The sequence below is a fragment of the Physeter macrocephalus genome, chromosome 5, assembly GCF_002837175.3.
Source record: "Physeter macrocephalus isolate SW-GA chromosome 5, ASM283717v5, whole genome shotgun sequence".
NCBI classification, from domain to species: domain Eukaryota; kingdom Metazoa; phylum Chordata; class Mammalia; order Artiodactyla; family Physeteridae; genus Physeter; species Physeter macrocephalus.
In genome coordinates, this window is record NC_041218.1 from 22,988,521 (window position 1) to 23,004,237 (window position 15,717).

At 41.5% G+C, this 15,717-nt stretch overlaps 1 protein-coding gene across 1 annotated transcript in view; it reads left to right on the forward strand.

Moving 5' to 3' along the window:
* The first annotated feature begins 1,958 nt into the window (after window positions 1-1,958).
* The window catches only part of UBE2H (ubiquitin conjugating enzyme E2 H), a 103,263-nt gene continuing 89,504 nt past the window's right edge, over window positions 1,959-15,717 (forward strand). The window contains exon 1 of the mRNA XM_024127979.3: window positions 1,959-2,450. Coding sequence (XP_023983747.1) covers window positions 2,398-2,450 — 53 coding nt within the window. The 5' untranslated portion in view covers window positions 1,959-2,397. The remainder of the gene's footprint in view (window positions 2,451-15,717) is intronic.

Consider the following 15,717-nt stretch of genomic DNA (forward strand, 5'->3'; position numbering starts at 1 on the left):
TTGGAATCTTCCAGCAGTGGTTCTCAAACTTTGGCCTGCATCAGAATCATCGGGGAGCTTGTTAAAGACTTGGATGTCCAAGGCCCACCCCAGACCTTCTGAATCAGAATCTCCAGGGGTGGGGCCTGGACGTTTGTGAGCTTAACAAGCTCCCCAGGTGATTCTGAAGTACACCAAAGCTTGGGAATCACAGGAGTGGGAGTCACTCAGATGAAGGTGGTGTGGAGCCGTGCTGGGAGAGGAGGGAGCAACAACAGAAGCCTGGAGAGCCTAGAGAAGACACAGTCACGAACAATTCCCTGCTCTGTCCTTGTCTCCCTTTAACAAAGCGGTCAAATAAAGGACATTAGAAATCTCTTCATTCAGAAATGTGCTCCTTCTGATAGAACGGCTATGTGCAATAGGAAAGAGCAATGCACCCCTTTTAGAAGCCGTTAAAATAGCCCGTATTTTTCAGAAAGAATAGAGGTTACCAGGGGCCACGGAGGGTGAGAAATGAGTAAGAAATTATTGTTTAATGGGTACAGAATTTGTTTGGGATGATGAAAAAGTTCTGGAAATGGATAGTAGTAATGGCTGTAGAACACTGTGAATGTATTACCACTGAATTGTACACTTTGAAATGGTTAAAATGGCAAATTTTGTGTTATGTATACTTACCACACACACACACACACACACACACACACACACACACTAGCTTGTCTTTTGAGGGATGGAATGATAGAAGCAAATAACGTTCAATTTTAGCTGATTGCTGCTGCCCCAGGTTCATGTGTGCATGTGTGTGTTTGTATATAGGAGGTTACATAAGGGGACCCAACTCACAGCATGTGGTTTGACAAAATACTAGTGTATTTGTGGGAACAAGGGAATAGATAAAAATTTTGAAAATAGATGGCAGCGAAAATGTGATATAAATAAATACAGGAGCTGCCTAGAACACTCTTTCCTGCACTCTTTTCCTGGTTGACTCCTGGTTCCATATCAGTTCTTTTGGAGTACCGTGTAGAGCAGTGTCTCTCAAACTTTATTGCACAAAGGAATCACCTGGGAACCTTGTTAATCTGCAAATTCTAATTCAGTAGTTCTGAGGTGAAGCTCTAGCCTGCATTTCTAACAAGTTACCAGGTGATGCTGACACTCTAGATCTGGACCACATTGGGAGGGTTGTGTAAATTTAAAGTCTTTCTTAGTTCACCATGATATCCTCATGTCCAGCAGGGTGATTACTACACAATAGGTGTTCAATAAATATTTACTGAATGAATGATGAAGTATATAGGGTTGATATAGGAGTTTGGAAGGCAGAACAATCTATGTCCTGAATAACAGCATATTTGGGGTGTTTCTGCTTCTTTCAGTCACTCATTTTGTGAAATCATGTCATACTGTGTAGAATAAGGATGTTAGTAATAAATTATTTCCGGCCTTGCCACCTTGCTGCTTCAACTCTAATCCTTGAAAAGGTGACCCTATACACATGGAGGATAACCAACCCTGATTTGCAAGCCCTAAGGAAGCTTTGCTATAGTCTATAATCGATGCAAACATATTATCTCCATCCAAGGAGGGAGCAGAGTGCAGGGAACCTGCTGGTGTAGGAATTTCTAGATTTTTGTGCCTGTCTGGGTTAACGGCCACCTTGGCGTCCTCAAAACAAATAAACAGACTTTTTAACAGTGTATGTGGGAAGGAGGTTCATTACCCTAAAACACATGAATATAATAATACTTCCATTCTTTAACCATTATCATTTATGATGATGATAACGACACTGGCAGTTGAGCTATTAAATGAGTGGGGGAGTTGGGGGAGGGGGCAGAGAGCTGGGAGGGCAGGAGAAAGAGGAACTACAACTCCCAGAATCCCTCGAGAAAGCCCACGCTACGGCCGCGGCGGCCCACCCCTTTCGCCAGCTGGGCCCGCCCCGCCGATGACGTCACAGAGGTGACGTCACGGCGCCCAGAGCGAGGCTGGGGTAGAGAGGCCGACTGAGCTGGAGTCGTCCGCTTGTAGTGGAGGCGGCTAGGGTGCCGGCGAGAGGGTGAGCGGGCGAGCAGGCGAGTGAGCTAGCGCAGGCAGGAGGGAGAGTCGCGCGGCGCAGAGGAGCGCCGGGTCCGGGCAGCGGAGACTCACAGCCGCAGAGGGGCAGCCCGAGCCGGGCGCCGCGGGGTCCCCACCCCCACTCGGCCGGACGGTGCCCGGTGTTCCCCCGTGCGGGGGGCGGCGGCGGCTGACGGGACCGGACAGGACCGCGGGGGTGTTGCCACCTCCACCGAGGAGCCGTCGCGGCCGCGGGCTCCTCAGAGCCGGGGCCCGGGGCCCGTGACAGACGGGCCGAGGCAGGGAGAGAGGCGGCGGCGGCGCAGGCGACGGGGAGGCAGCGGCGACACCATGTCATCCCCTAGTCCGGGAAAGAGGCGGATGGACACGGACGTGGTCAAGCTGTATCCTTCGTGGACTGGGAATTCGGGCTGTACGTGGGGGGCGGTTTGGGGATGCCCAGGGCACCCCGTGAAACCTAAGCAGGGGCCCAGGGCCACTCCAGGCCACTGTCCGAGGCTCCCTCCCCCCTCTCCCTCCCCCCAGTGCCTACGGAGGCTCCTTGGCACCTCCCAGGAGCCGAGAGCCTTCTCAGCTCCCCCTTTATCTGCAGCACCCCGAAATGTGCGTTGTTCCACGCTCTTTCCTCACCCCCAGTGCCCGTGACTTTTCTTCACGACGTTTGGACTCCCAAGTAGGCCCTTTTTTTTTTTTTTTTTTTTTTCTTTCCCCCCAGGACCAGCCGCCTCTCTTCACCACCGAGCCCACCTTCTTTTTCCTGTTTGCTCGCTCTGGATTTAGGGACTCGAGGTAGAAATTCCCGAGAGCGAAGAATTTCCTTTCTCCTTTTCTTGAGATGCCTCCACTCACAATGCTTCTTGAACTGGGGTAACTCAAGTGACCTCCTTTATCCCTAATTCCTTTCTATATTAGGAAGAGAGTAGTCTGCTCAGTGCCCCCTCTTGTAATAAAAAGCTCTGAGTGTTTTAAACCAGAGACCCTTATTAAGCTTTCTGTTCCTTAGAAGACCCCCACTGTTTTTCTTCCTACCGACAAAGCCTATCCCACCCATAGTTGTATGTGGTGAGGACCCCCAGTCCCTCCAGCAAGCCACCCTCCATATTGTGGCTATGACAGCTGAGGGGGAAGGAGAGAAAGAGGATCTCCTTGACCAAATAGCCCCTGTACTAGCCACTTAAGCAAACTCTCCGTATGAGAATAAGGTTCTTGGGGAATAATTGCCCTAATCTTGCCAAGTGACACCCTTTATTTTTCTACTCCTCCCCCGCCCCCCCTCCCCAACTTTATGCACTTTGAAGGTAGCAGTGGGAAAGCTATAACTGATAAGCGTCCTTCAGGCAGTGGTTTTGGTTGGAGTCCAGGCTGATTATTTCATGACCAGCTTGAGAAATTCGCGAAGGTTCCTGTGACAAATCGAGACATTTTTGGAGGGGTAATTTAGAGAGTGGGGGGAGAGAGGAAATGAGCCCAGTGTTCTGAACAACTAATCCCTGGGGAGACGGGGACCCGGGGGTGGGGAGTGGTAGTGTGTGAAACGCAGTTAAAAAGTCCTGTCTCCTGCTTCTGTCTCTCCCTCACCCCCATCCCCCCACCATTTCCCCCTGTTGCAGGGTTTTGTTTATATAACTCAAGTTGTTTGGCTAGATTCTTCAGGTGAATTCCTTCATTATTCTTTTTATTGTTGCTGTTTTTGATTGGATGTTTTACCTGTTTGTAGAGATCAGTGATTATTGTTAGATACTCGGTTATGGAATTCGCTGAAGTTTTTAAAAAGTAGATTTTGCATTTGGTTTGGAAGTGGGGGATGGGAGGGAAGTTGCCTGGGCAAGTGATTTTTTTTTTTTCCCCCACCATAATCTTTTCAGGAATAAGGTGTTTTTCTCCTCACTCAGCAAAACTTGATTAGAAATTAGGAACAGTAGATGAACTTCTAAGTTTTAGGGTTTGAAGTTGAGAATTTTGGGGAGGTGGGAGTGGGGATTAGAGAGAGGAGCAAGTAATAAAGTATATATTATGTACCAAATATATGGTTAGGCACAAGTGAAATTGACTCTTTATGAGCTGTTTGTGGCTGTGATTGAGTTTTGTCAATGTGTGAATGATAAACCAGTAACGTTGGGTTTTCATAAGGTGGCAGGAAAACTTGTAACTATGGCTGTGTGTACAGTTTACACAAAGCAGTATCGGGTTTTATTTTTGTTTAGAAACTAGGAAATGACATGGTGGCAGAATCTGAGTTATTTTTATCTTGAATTGAGACTTGCTGTCACACCTAATGCAAATTTCTACCTAATGTTTAATTGGGATGGGGCTGGGAGAGAGAATTCCAGCTGTCTTTGATCAATGTCAGATTCTCAAATTGTAGACTTACATATTTTTTAGAAGACTGAGGATAAAGGGTGAGGCCTAACTTGACCTGATGCCTTTTCCATACAGTGCCTTTTGTTCATTTAGTAGTTGAGGCATCTAGAATGATTACCGTATTTAGGAGTCGGGGTGGGGGGGGTGGAGAGGGAGAGGAAAACAGACAAAGAACAGCAGGGTGTCTCTCTTTTTTTTCTTTCCCTAAGTGGCTTATTTCATAGCTTATTTTTAGTAGAAGATGAAGAAAGGCATAGATGCATTGGCCTTCTGTTCTTTCCCCACCTTCCTCCTTTCTGACAAAAGAAAGCAGAGGCGCTTTAAAATCATAGATGTCTGAGGTAGGAGGACAACAGTCTCGGGATTTAAAAGCCAGGGGTTATCTTTGTTTCGTGTTTGTTATTTTCGTGTCTGAGTTCAATTTTTTGTATTTCCTTTTGTGTGTGCATGTGTGTTGTGGGCGTGAGAGATTTTCTGGCCTCCTTTCTCTGTTGAATTCACATTAGTAGGCCCAAATGGAGACAACAATTTTTGAGCAAGGTACACTTACCACAGAATTTAAGCAACACACTACTAAAATGAATACAATGGTGTGAAAGGGCCGAGGGTTGAAAGTGAAGGAAGGTGTAGAGGAAGTAGGAAAGGTCTGAAGGAATGTACTTGCTTTTTGCCCCTCAGTGCCCCTTGATTTCTTTGGTGTGGAGGCTGATAGCTGGTTTCCTTGCAGTCTCCTGTTTCAGCCCATTTTTGGATGTCTCCTGAGTGTAATTATGCCACCACGATTTACAGCCTGGCAGGGAACCTGTATAGTAGGAAGGTAGTGGTGTGGGGGGTAGGGAGAAAAGAGGATGTGTAACTAATTGGCCACCGCCTTCCACCACCTCGTTAGGTTCTTTTGGTCTCTGGTTGTTTGGAGTCGATGATATTTCTTTTGTGACTGGTTGGTAGGAGGAGAGCTGACTTCCAAGTTATGGAGGGAGTGAGTGTTTTGCACCGATGCACTTAATAATCTGCTGGGCGATTATGTTCTGAAACTCTGACTCATTCATTGTTTCTCTTCTGATCCTTTGCTGAGGGTTGTGCAAACCTCAAACTGATGTACATGACTTGGGCCCTGTAGGAATGTGTCCCAATCAAGAAACTTGCAGTGAGCCCAAATCCTGTGGAATGGTGGTTGAATAGTGTTGCCATTTGTTTGCAGAGTGAGGTAGATTGGTGATAACTGTGCTGTTCCCAGCCTGGCAAGCTTTGGGGTTTCCATCTAGAACCCGGCTGATTATTTAGATTGTCTGAGAACTGGGACTCTGGTGACCTTAAAGCGTGATTTGCCCTAAAGGAATATCGGTTTAAGTTCTCCTGGGTGGAGGAACAAACAGCTCAGATTACACGGGTTTCCTTGTTGGTGGGGGTTACTCGTCTCACCCTGTTGCACAGCCTGGTGATCCTTTTATCTGTGAACCAGTGGCCCCTGCTGAAGGCTGGAGCTGCTTGTTTTGGAAAAGCGTATGCAGGCAAAAGGCCGCAGGCACAGCTCCTCACAGCTCATTGGCTGCTCTGTTACTACCCGGAAAAGGAGGAGGGGCGGAGCTACCAAACAGCTGATGGAGTGTGTGACCAGAGTGTGTTTATATACAAAAGAAGCAGGGGCTGGGGAGGCCTTGTGAGTGGTGTTACAGGATCAAGTGTGTTTTCAAGGGGTACAAAGAGGAGAGGAAAACCTGACCTGTTAGAGTACAAGAAATGTTCAAGGTTAAATCAGAAAAGTGGATCTGATAGTAATGGGGACTTGGCATACACTGTATTTGTTATTGGTGTGAGATATTGGAACTTATTTTTATAATACCAAGAGTTTTCAAAGAGTCCCTTTTTCAGAGGGAGTGTAGTAACTTAAAACTGGATAGCTACCAATTTAAATTTATTTAACTGACTCCTGCAGGGATTCAAAAGTATGGTAGAAATGTAAGCTTCCCCTACAAAAGTTTTAAGAGTAATGGTCAGGAAAGGGCAGTGTCTTATACTAAATTCATTAACAGCGTTAGTGAATCTTACAGAATGCTGGTTGTCTGCCTTAGGGTTTCAGAAGCTTTCAGTAGTAAGTTCATCCCCTCAGACGTTTCCGCACTGTTTTTGGGCCAGGCTTGGGGCTAGGTGCTGGGGGTTTAGTAATGAAAAATTTGGTGTGTGCTTATGTAACTAGTTAAACAATTTTTGAAAAAATCAGAGTGCAGACTGTGTTTATAGCAGGTGAGCACTGTATGTATCACCTTGCTTTTTGAGTAACTTGTATTTACTTTCAGAATTGACTTCAAGAAATAGAAAGTTTAAAGTGAATTTTATGTGATGGGATGTACGGGGATCTGTATTTCTGTTATTTAAAAGATAGATGTTAAAAACTGAAACAAAAACAAACATTAAAAAGTGTAGCCATTTGTGTTTGACTTCAGCTTTGGTATTTTGCTGTTAATCAGTAGTTTAGTAACTATCCCTAAATTAGTAGTCTTTGTTGCTCTTTAATTTGTGCTCAAAGTGTAGACTATTCTGTTATCTTTTAACTAGCTCCAGTGTCAATTGGGAACCTGTGGTTTGCCTTTTATTTCCTGTGGTCTCTGTTTTACTGAGATGATGAGATGGAAGGTAGAACAGTTTTATGGTCTTCAAGCTAAAACTTAAAGCTTTGGCAACTCCCAGTGTTCTGAATTTGTCTTCTCTGCCTAGATTTTGATGACAGATATAACATACTGGTACTTATTTTGGTTAAGCAGGAACCTACATGAGTAAGCATTCACAGGTTCACAACATCTGATTCCTGCAGTACAGTTCTAGTAAATTACACACAAGTCTAAAAATTCAGCTTTTAGGGGAAAACAATCTTTGCATATGTGACCCATAAAAATCCCTTACCCTGTTTGTGTGCGTGTGTTTTAGAAGAACCTGGATTTGTTGGTTTTCTAGTATTGTGCAATTTCCCTAGCACCTTGACCTGTATATCTATATATTAAATGTATATGTAATTATATATATAATTTAGTATCTTATCTCAGTCTTACCAGATTTGATGGTTCCAAGAATCATTGGATTTTTAGGCATGCAATTCAGACCTGCAAAAGTGCTTACAGTGTAGTAGCTTTTTAACTGTAGACCTACAGTGTACATTTTAGTAAAGTACTTTAATGAAAAAACTTAATTGGATTATACAAGTAGTAAGATAATTGAGGAAAATATAGGTTACAAATATAGGTTCCCCCCAGGATGTATTATTGTCAACCTGTTGATCATACTGTATGTGCCCTGTTTTTGCTTAATACTTTTGCAACTATTTTTCCCATTTAAAAATATCAGATTTAATAAATAGCTCATGTAATATGCCATTCCATGCCTGTGCCATTGATTTAATTCTTTGCCATTTTTCTGTGATAAATAAGATTGAAATTAACATCTTGTGCATAAGGCTTTTCTTGCATTTTTGGATTATTTCTGTTTTCCAGAAATGGGAGTCTAGATCAAAGAAGGTAAGCCTTTGAATTAAAATATTTAATTAAAAATCTTGGGGCTCCACACTCAGTGGGCTCTCACTTTGTTCTGTTGTGTTTTAGTTGGTCATTTCAACACTGAAGCAGTCAGCCTGGTATGGTGATGAAAGATGAGTTCTGATCTCTATTTAAATTTTCATGTTTTTTTGTGATAATAGTGATTTTTGAATTAGGGATACTTTTGTACTTCTCAGAGTACCTACTGTGAGTTGGTAGGTTAAACATAATACATTCATAAGCAGACAGATCTGACTGGCAAGAGCTGTAGAATTAGTTATGGTGACTTGATTTTTTTTGTTTGTTTGCTTTTGTCTTTTATTGAGGTATAATTTGGTAAGTTTTGACATAAGTAGCACCCATGAAGCCTATCACCACAATCAAGATAGTGAACATATTCATTTTCCTGAAGTTTCTCTTGCCCCTAGGTCGTCTTTCCCTACACCCGCCCCCATCAGATCAGTGATCTGATTTTTGTCACTGTAGATTATTTTGCATTTTCTAGAATTTTATATAAATGGAATCATACAGTATATACTCTTTTTGTGTGAATTCTTTCCCTCATATTTTTAGATCCACCCATGTTGTTACCATGTAGTTCTTTCCTTTTTTACTGCTGAGTAGTATTTCATTGTATGGCTGTACCACAATTTGTTTATGCATTCACTTCTGTGGACATTTGGGTTATTTTCTGTTTGGGGCTATTACAAATAAAGCTGCTGTGGATATGTGCTTTCTTTTCTTTTGGGTAAATATATAGGAGTGGAATAGCTGGATCATGTGATAGGTATAGGTTTAACTTTTTAACAGGTAGCTTGAATTTAACTTTTACTGATGATGGTCTCTATTTCAAACACAATTATGTTGTGACATTGAATTCCTGTTTCATTTGTGTGTTTTAAAGGAATCCCATTAAATAGCATGATCCTAAGCACTGATTTCTAACCCAACTCTGTCAAAGCTAGTTTTGTGGATGCTCTTCCATTTCCCCCATTCAAAATTACTGAATTAAATTTTCATTGTGAAATATTTTTGTTTTGTGGCCCTTTGAAGTGGTACTTCAAGAATTATGGTCACAAATAACTGTTTTATTTTTGCAATTGCTAGTAAGACTATACTTTTGTGGAAAGGTAAGCATACTTTTTGTTGATGGTACCTTTTTCTTGCTTTTTGAAGAGTATTGATAAGAATTTTTTTTAACATTAGTTTTACTTAGCACCTCCAGTTACATTTGCAGCAGTTTACAAATATTTACATAGGACTCTGTTAAGGTCTGAATAGTATCTTCAATTTTCATATGGACTAAACTCAGGTAAAAGGAACCCACAGCAACTCAGTGGCAGAACTGGAAACAGATTCTAAGAGGGCATCCCTTAATATGTTTTCCTGGAGTCTTTTTTAAAGTTAGTATTTAACAAAATGGTGGGGCTTTTTGTTTTGCTTTTTTACTTTTTGGCATCCTATGTAAATTATTTTCTAAGTTAATTATTAGACATTGCCATAATGAAAAATTAGACATTGCTTTGTAAAACTTGTTACTGTCACATTCTTATAAATTACAAACATTTGAATTTAGGTATAGGAGTTTACATGCATGTTGCTTAAAAAGTTAACATCTTATTACTGACAACTGGAATTTTTAGCTTGGCTAACAAGAAGAAAGACAACCTGTTTCATGTTGGAGTCAGTGACAGTTTATTCGGTGGGTAGACTTTGGTTCAGTCCTGAAACAACGAGGATGGTGCTCTGAGCATATATATTAGAGTATATTATTTCCAGATTGCCGAAGTGTAATTCAAGTGCAATGTAGAAATCTTTGAAAACACAGAGAAGTCACTGTGTACTTTTGAGAGGCTGTTGTTACTTTAGTGATTCTCAGGTGGGGTATGAGAAGAATTGTTATACTTTTATGGGGGTGCTAAGGTTATTAAAGTTTTTTCTTGTACCTCATCAGATGCTTGGGAAAAGTGGCTGGTTGTTTGCAGACTGGTGCTTGTGGGGGCACCTGCCCAAGCCTGGCAGAACCCAAATCCTCAAGAGCCTGTGAAAAGCCCCACGGGGCAGTTCTGTGCACATGAGGGATGAAGGATCCTTTCCGCCTTCCGGTGCTTTTTAGGTATCTAGGGCATTGGGTAGGTGGTTTGAATAGGTGCTACTGATCTTTTGACCTGGCCCTGCAGTGAAGTCAGGGAGGAGTAGGAAACCCATGTGAAGTGGAGAGGCTTGGCTGGACTTTGTCATCATCAGGAGGACAGGCATGGCTGGTGGGTCTGTCTTTGGGCTCACAAAAGGTACCTGGGCTGTAGCACTTGGAGAGACCATATTTAGGGATCAGGGAATGGAATCTTTATGTCTTTTGCTCAAATTCGTGGTTTCTAACTTTTAAACCACTTTTAAGGAGGCATTATGTATCAAAGTAAGAGATATTTGCTACATGTGAAATTGTTACTAATGTTGTAAATTATGCATTTTCTTTTTAGTCTTAGGTAAAGTGTTTCTTTTTTCATGTATTATGTTTTTATCATGCACACTTTTCAAGGTTTCTTGGATTATGAAATCTTAGTTGATGTAATATAAATAGAAAATTAGATACAGTGTGTGCCTGGTTCATGTTACTTCATAAGCAATTGGGTTACTACTCAGCTTAGTGAATATAGATTTAGTTGTTTTGTTCAAATGGTCCAGTATAACTTTGGTTATCTGAATATTGCTTTTTAATCAGTTGACTTTCTACTGTGTAGACAGTTTTGAAAGGTTGATTAATTCAAAAATTCGGGTAAACATTTCCATTGTAGTGTCTATCTGTAGAACGTTGAGTCGGTTAGAATTGTGTTCATAAGAGATCACCAGGCGTAATATAGTTACATATATTGTTTTATGGTCTTACAGACTACTGAATGTTTAGTACCCTTTTGCTAATCTATTTATCTAAATCTGTAAATAAATTAGTAAGTCTCCTTGGCAACAAAGCTTGAAACTAGATCACACTTTTTGTTTCACTCCAAAGGAAAGAAACTGGATTGGCTTTTTTTTTGTTAACAAATGGTCACCTTAAGAGTCTCACAGCTGGGAATTGGTACTTGGTCAGATCACTAATCCAAACTAATGCTCCTACAATGAAATCATCCCATGATGATTTCTTGGACATTTTGGATCTTGATTACAAATTATATTTACATTGAAATGGATGAACACAGGAGGGAAATGCATTTTAAATGCTTGTGGCATTTTCTGACAAGAGGAGTTTTAACTGTTTGTCTTATCTTAATTTGGTGGCTGATCTCAATGTTGCTTTAGAGTATATTTAAGTAAGTATATTAAAATATAGAACATAATGTATATTTGATCACAGAATTACTGATCTTGGCAACACAATTTTGACATTATTAGCATCTGTTGATTTTGCCAACTAATTCATTCAGTTGACCAGAGCCACCATCTTGATGATGATAAGAAAACAAAACAAAACAAAACCCTGCATTTTGCCTTTCTATTCATTTGTATCCTTAGAGATTAAAAAAACAAAACAAAACAAAAACAAAGTACTTTTAAATCAGGTTTGTTTTATGAGTGGAAGAAGGAGAGGAAGTAGACCTTTGAGTGTGTTCTTTTTTTTTTTTTAACAACTTTATTGGAGTATAATTGCTTTACAATGCTGTGTTACAAAGTGAATCAGCTATATGCATACATATATCCCCATATCCCCTCCCTCTTGCCTCTCCCTCCCACCCCCCCATCCCACCCCTCCAGGCGGTCACAAAGCACGGAGCTGATCTCCCTGTGCTATGCAGCTGCTTCCCACTAGCTGTCTCTTTTACATTTGGTAGTGTGTGTGTTCTTTAGTCTCATTATCTGGATTGCTGCTCTTGAATGCTGTCTTTGATTATCAAATGACATATATTTGAGTGTACCTATATTGAGTCATTCACCTTTTTGTGAATACTTAACTTGCTTTTCTCTTTCTACAGGCCCTTGGGTTAGAATAGTTATTAGGTACCAGATTCTGTCTGTCTTTGAGTAATTAATGTGGCTTTTCCTTTGAGACTTAGCTAAGAGTTTTGTAACATGTTAACAGTTATATATCAGGAAGACTATATTGGTGCCTCATAAAGACTAATTTCTTTTCATATATTACAGTCTGTATGTCTTTTTTCTATTAGTGTGCCTAGCTTATACTTTGACTAATTTCTATAAATCATACAAGAGAGTTAAAATTACTGGCAGGAAAGTACACAAATAAACCTTTGGAGAGAAGGTGTTTCCTTAATTAAAAGTAGTAGTGGGCTTCCCTGGTGGCGCAGTGGTTGAGAGTCCGCCTGCCGATGCAGGGGACGCGGGTTCGTGCCCCGGTCCGGGAAGATCCCGCGTGCCGCGGAGCGGCTGGGCCCGTGAGCCGTGGCCGCTGAGCCTGCGCGTCCTCTGCAACGGGAGAGACGGGAGAGGCCACGGCAGTGAGAGACCCGCGTACCGCAAAAAAAAAAAAAAAAAAAGTAATAGTGAGGTCCGGTTCTTTTTTCTAGACGTTTGAAAATCAGACTATACTTGCCCTATTTCACTTTGTGCAATTTGGCAATTATATATCAAACTTGAACTTACTTATGCTAAAAAATGTATAGTAGCTTACAATTTGGTATCCATTTTCTGAATGTAAAAATAGGCTATGCCTTAGATTTGTCTTAACTCTCTGTTCAGTGAAGTGAGACATGATGGAACTTGGCACCTGAATCTTGAATTCTTACACTTTAAAGGCCCTTGTCTCTCATTGCCTCCGAAGAATTTGTTTTTTCTAAGCTGAATTTATACAGTCTAGCCAGTGTTTCTGAGGTTCAGGAGCTGCTCACTGACTGTATTTAAGTCTTCAAGGTAGGAAGTCTAGAGGTCTCTCTCACTCAGCATTCTCCTGTGCTGTTCAGGCAAGGTAGATAGGAGTAGTCCCCTGCCCCATGGGAACTTATTCCTGGGATTAAGTTTTAGCCCCTTTGCATCTTTTTCTTTTCTTTTCTTTTGGCTGAGCTGCGTGGCATGCAGGACCTTAGTTGCCCAAACAGGGATCAAGCCCGTGCCCTCTGCAGTGGAAGCGTGGAGTCCCAACCACTGGACCGCCAGGGGGTTCCCCCCTTTGCATCTTATAATTCAAAGAATGACTAACGAAATCCACTAGCTGTCTCTTTTACATTTGGTAGTGTGTGTGTTCTTTAGTCTCATTATCTGGATTGCTGCTCTTGAATGCTGTCTTTGATTATCAAATGACATATATTTGAGTGTACCTATATTGAGTCATTCACCTTTTTGTGAATACTTAACTTGCTTTTCTCTTTCTACAGGCCCTTGGGTTAGAATAGTTATTAGGTACCAGATTCTGTCTGTCTTTGAGTAATTAATGTGGCTTTTCCTTTGAGACTTAGCTAAGAGTTTTGTAACATGTTAACAGTTATATATCAGGAAGACTATATTGGTGCCTCATAAAGACTAATTTCTTTTCATATATTACAGTCTGTATGTCTTTTTTCTATTAGTGTGCCTAGCTTATACTTTGACTAATTTCTATAAATCATACAAGAGAGTTAAAATTACTGGCAGGAAAGTACACAAATAAACCTTTGGAGAGAAGGTGTTTCCTTAATTAAAAGTAGTAGTGGGCTTCCCTGGTGGCGCAGTGGTTGAGAGTCCGCCTGCCGATGCAGGGGACGCGGGTTCGTGCCCCGGTCCGGGAAGATCCCGCGTGCCGCGGAGCGGCTGGGCCCGTGAGCCGTGGCCGCTGAGCCTGCGCGTCCTCTGCAACGGGAGAGACGGGAGAGGCCACGGCAGTGAGAGACCCGCGTACCGCAAAAAAAAAAAAAAAAAAAGTAATAGTGAGGTCCGGTTCTTTTTTCTAGACGTTTGAAAATCAGACTATACTTGCCCTATTTCACTTTGTGCAATTTGGCAATTATATATCAAACTTGAACTTACTTATGCTAAAAAATGTATAGTAGCTTACAATTTGGTATCCATTTTCTGAATGTAAAAATAGGCTATGCCTTAGATTTGTCTTAACTCTCTGTTCAGTGAAGTGAGACATGATGGAACTTGGCACCTGAATCTTGAATTCTTACACTTTAAAGGCCCTTGTCTCTCATTGCCTCCGAAGAATTTGTTTTTTCTAAGCTGAATTTATACAGTCTAGCCAGTGTTTCTGAGGTTCAGGAGCTGCTCACTGACTGTATTTAAGTCTTCAAGGTAGGAAGTCTAGAGGTCTCTCTCACTCAGCATTCTCCTGTGCTGTTCAGGCAAGGTAGATAGGAGTAGTCCCCTGCCCCATGGGAACTTATTCCTGGGATTAAGTTTTAGCCCCTTTGCATCTTTTTCTTTTCTTTTCTTTTGGCTGAGCTGCGTGGCATGCAGGACCTTAGTTGCCCAAACAGGGATCAAGCCCGTGCCCTCTGCAGTGGAAGCGTGGAGTCCCAACCACTGGACCGCCAGGGGGTTCCCCCCTTTGCATCTTATAATTCAAAGAATGACTAACGAAATACCACATCTACTTGTGCTTATTCTCCATTTTGCTGGGTGATCTGGTATATATGCTCAAGCCTTTGAACTGGATTATCTTAATTGACAGAGATACATGTCTTATCTTTCTGTTTGCTTCGTGAAAAATAGAGTTAGAAATCCTATTTTTTATAGAATCAAAAGTTAGTGTATGATTTATGCTTATAAATCAGGGCTTATTACTCATTTGAAAGAATTGGGTAAAGTGTAATGATTTTAGTCTGTCAGTTCTGGCTGGTTTATTTCTTAAATGTCATTCCTATAGTGTTTTGTCAGCTCTGATGAAGTTCTGAGATCATTTTATTATTTGAAGTTAAATTTTAGTAGGTATTACACTTTCATAGATTTTTAGCATGTTTTTCTACTTGGAGAAAACCTGGAATGCAGATAATAGTATTATAAAGCAATGGTTGCTTTCTGAATATAAGGGCTCCTTGAGTTGAAATTAATAATTGTATTCTTTTTAGGCAATATCGTTTGTAGCCTTAAGTAACAGTTTGAGAAATACTAATGCTTAGCTGTACTGCTTCAGATTAGGAGAGTAAACTCTGGTAACTTTGTTTTTATTATTGATAGAAACAATAGAAGCCAAAGTTGAAATAAGGAGTCTGCTTTTCATCTGTGACTTATAAAATCAGTTTTACTTCTTAGTAATCACATTTGTTATGTGAAAAATAGAATAAAAGCAGTATAGCCTAATGCCTCAGTTAATTCTATTTACGAATGTGTCATAAAGAAAAAATAAAAATGACTTTAATAGGTTTTTTTAAAAAATTTATTTATTTATTTATTTTTTGGCTGTGTTGGGTCTTCGTTTCTATGTGAGGGCCTTCTCTAGTTGTGGCAAGCGGGGGCCACCCTTCATCGCGATGCGCCGGCCTCTCACCATCACGGCCTCTTGTTGCGGAGCACAGGCTCCAGACGCGCAGGCTCAGTAGTTGTGGCTCACGGGCCTAGTTGCTCCGCGGCATGTGGGATCTTCCCAGACCAGGGCTCGAACCCGTGTCCCCTGCACTAGCAGGCAGATTCTCAACCACTGTGCCACCAGGGAAGCGCTTTAATAGGTGTTTTTGTTTTTTTTTTAATAAATTTATTTATTTATTTTTGGCTGTGTTGGGTCTTTGTTGCTATACGAGGGCTTTCTCCACTCTTCACCGCGGTGCGCAGGCCTCTCGCTATCGTGGCCTCTCTTGTTGTGGAGCACAGGCTCCAGACGCGCATGCCTAGTAGTTGT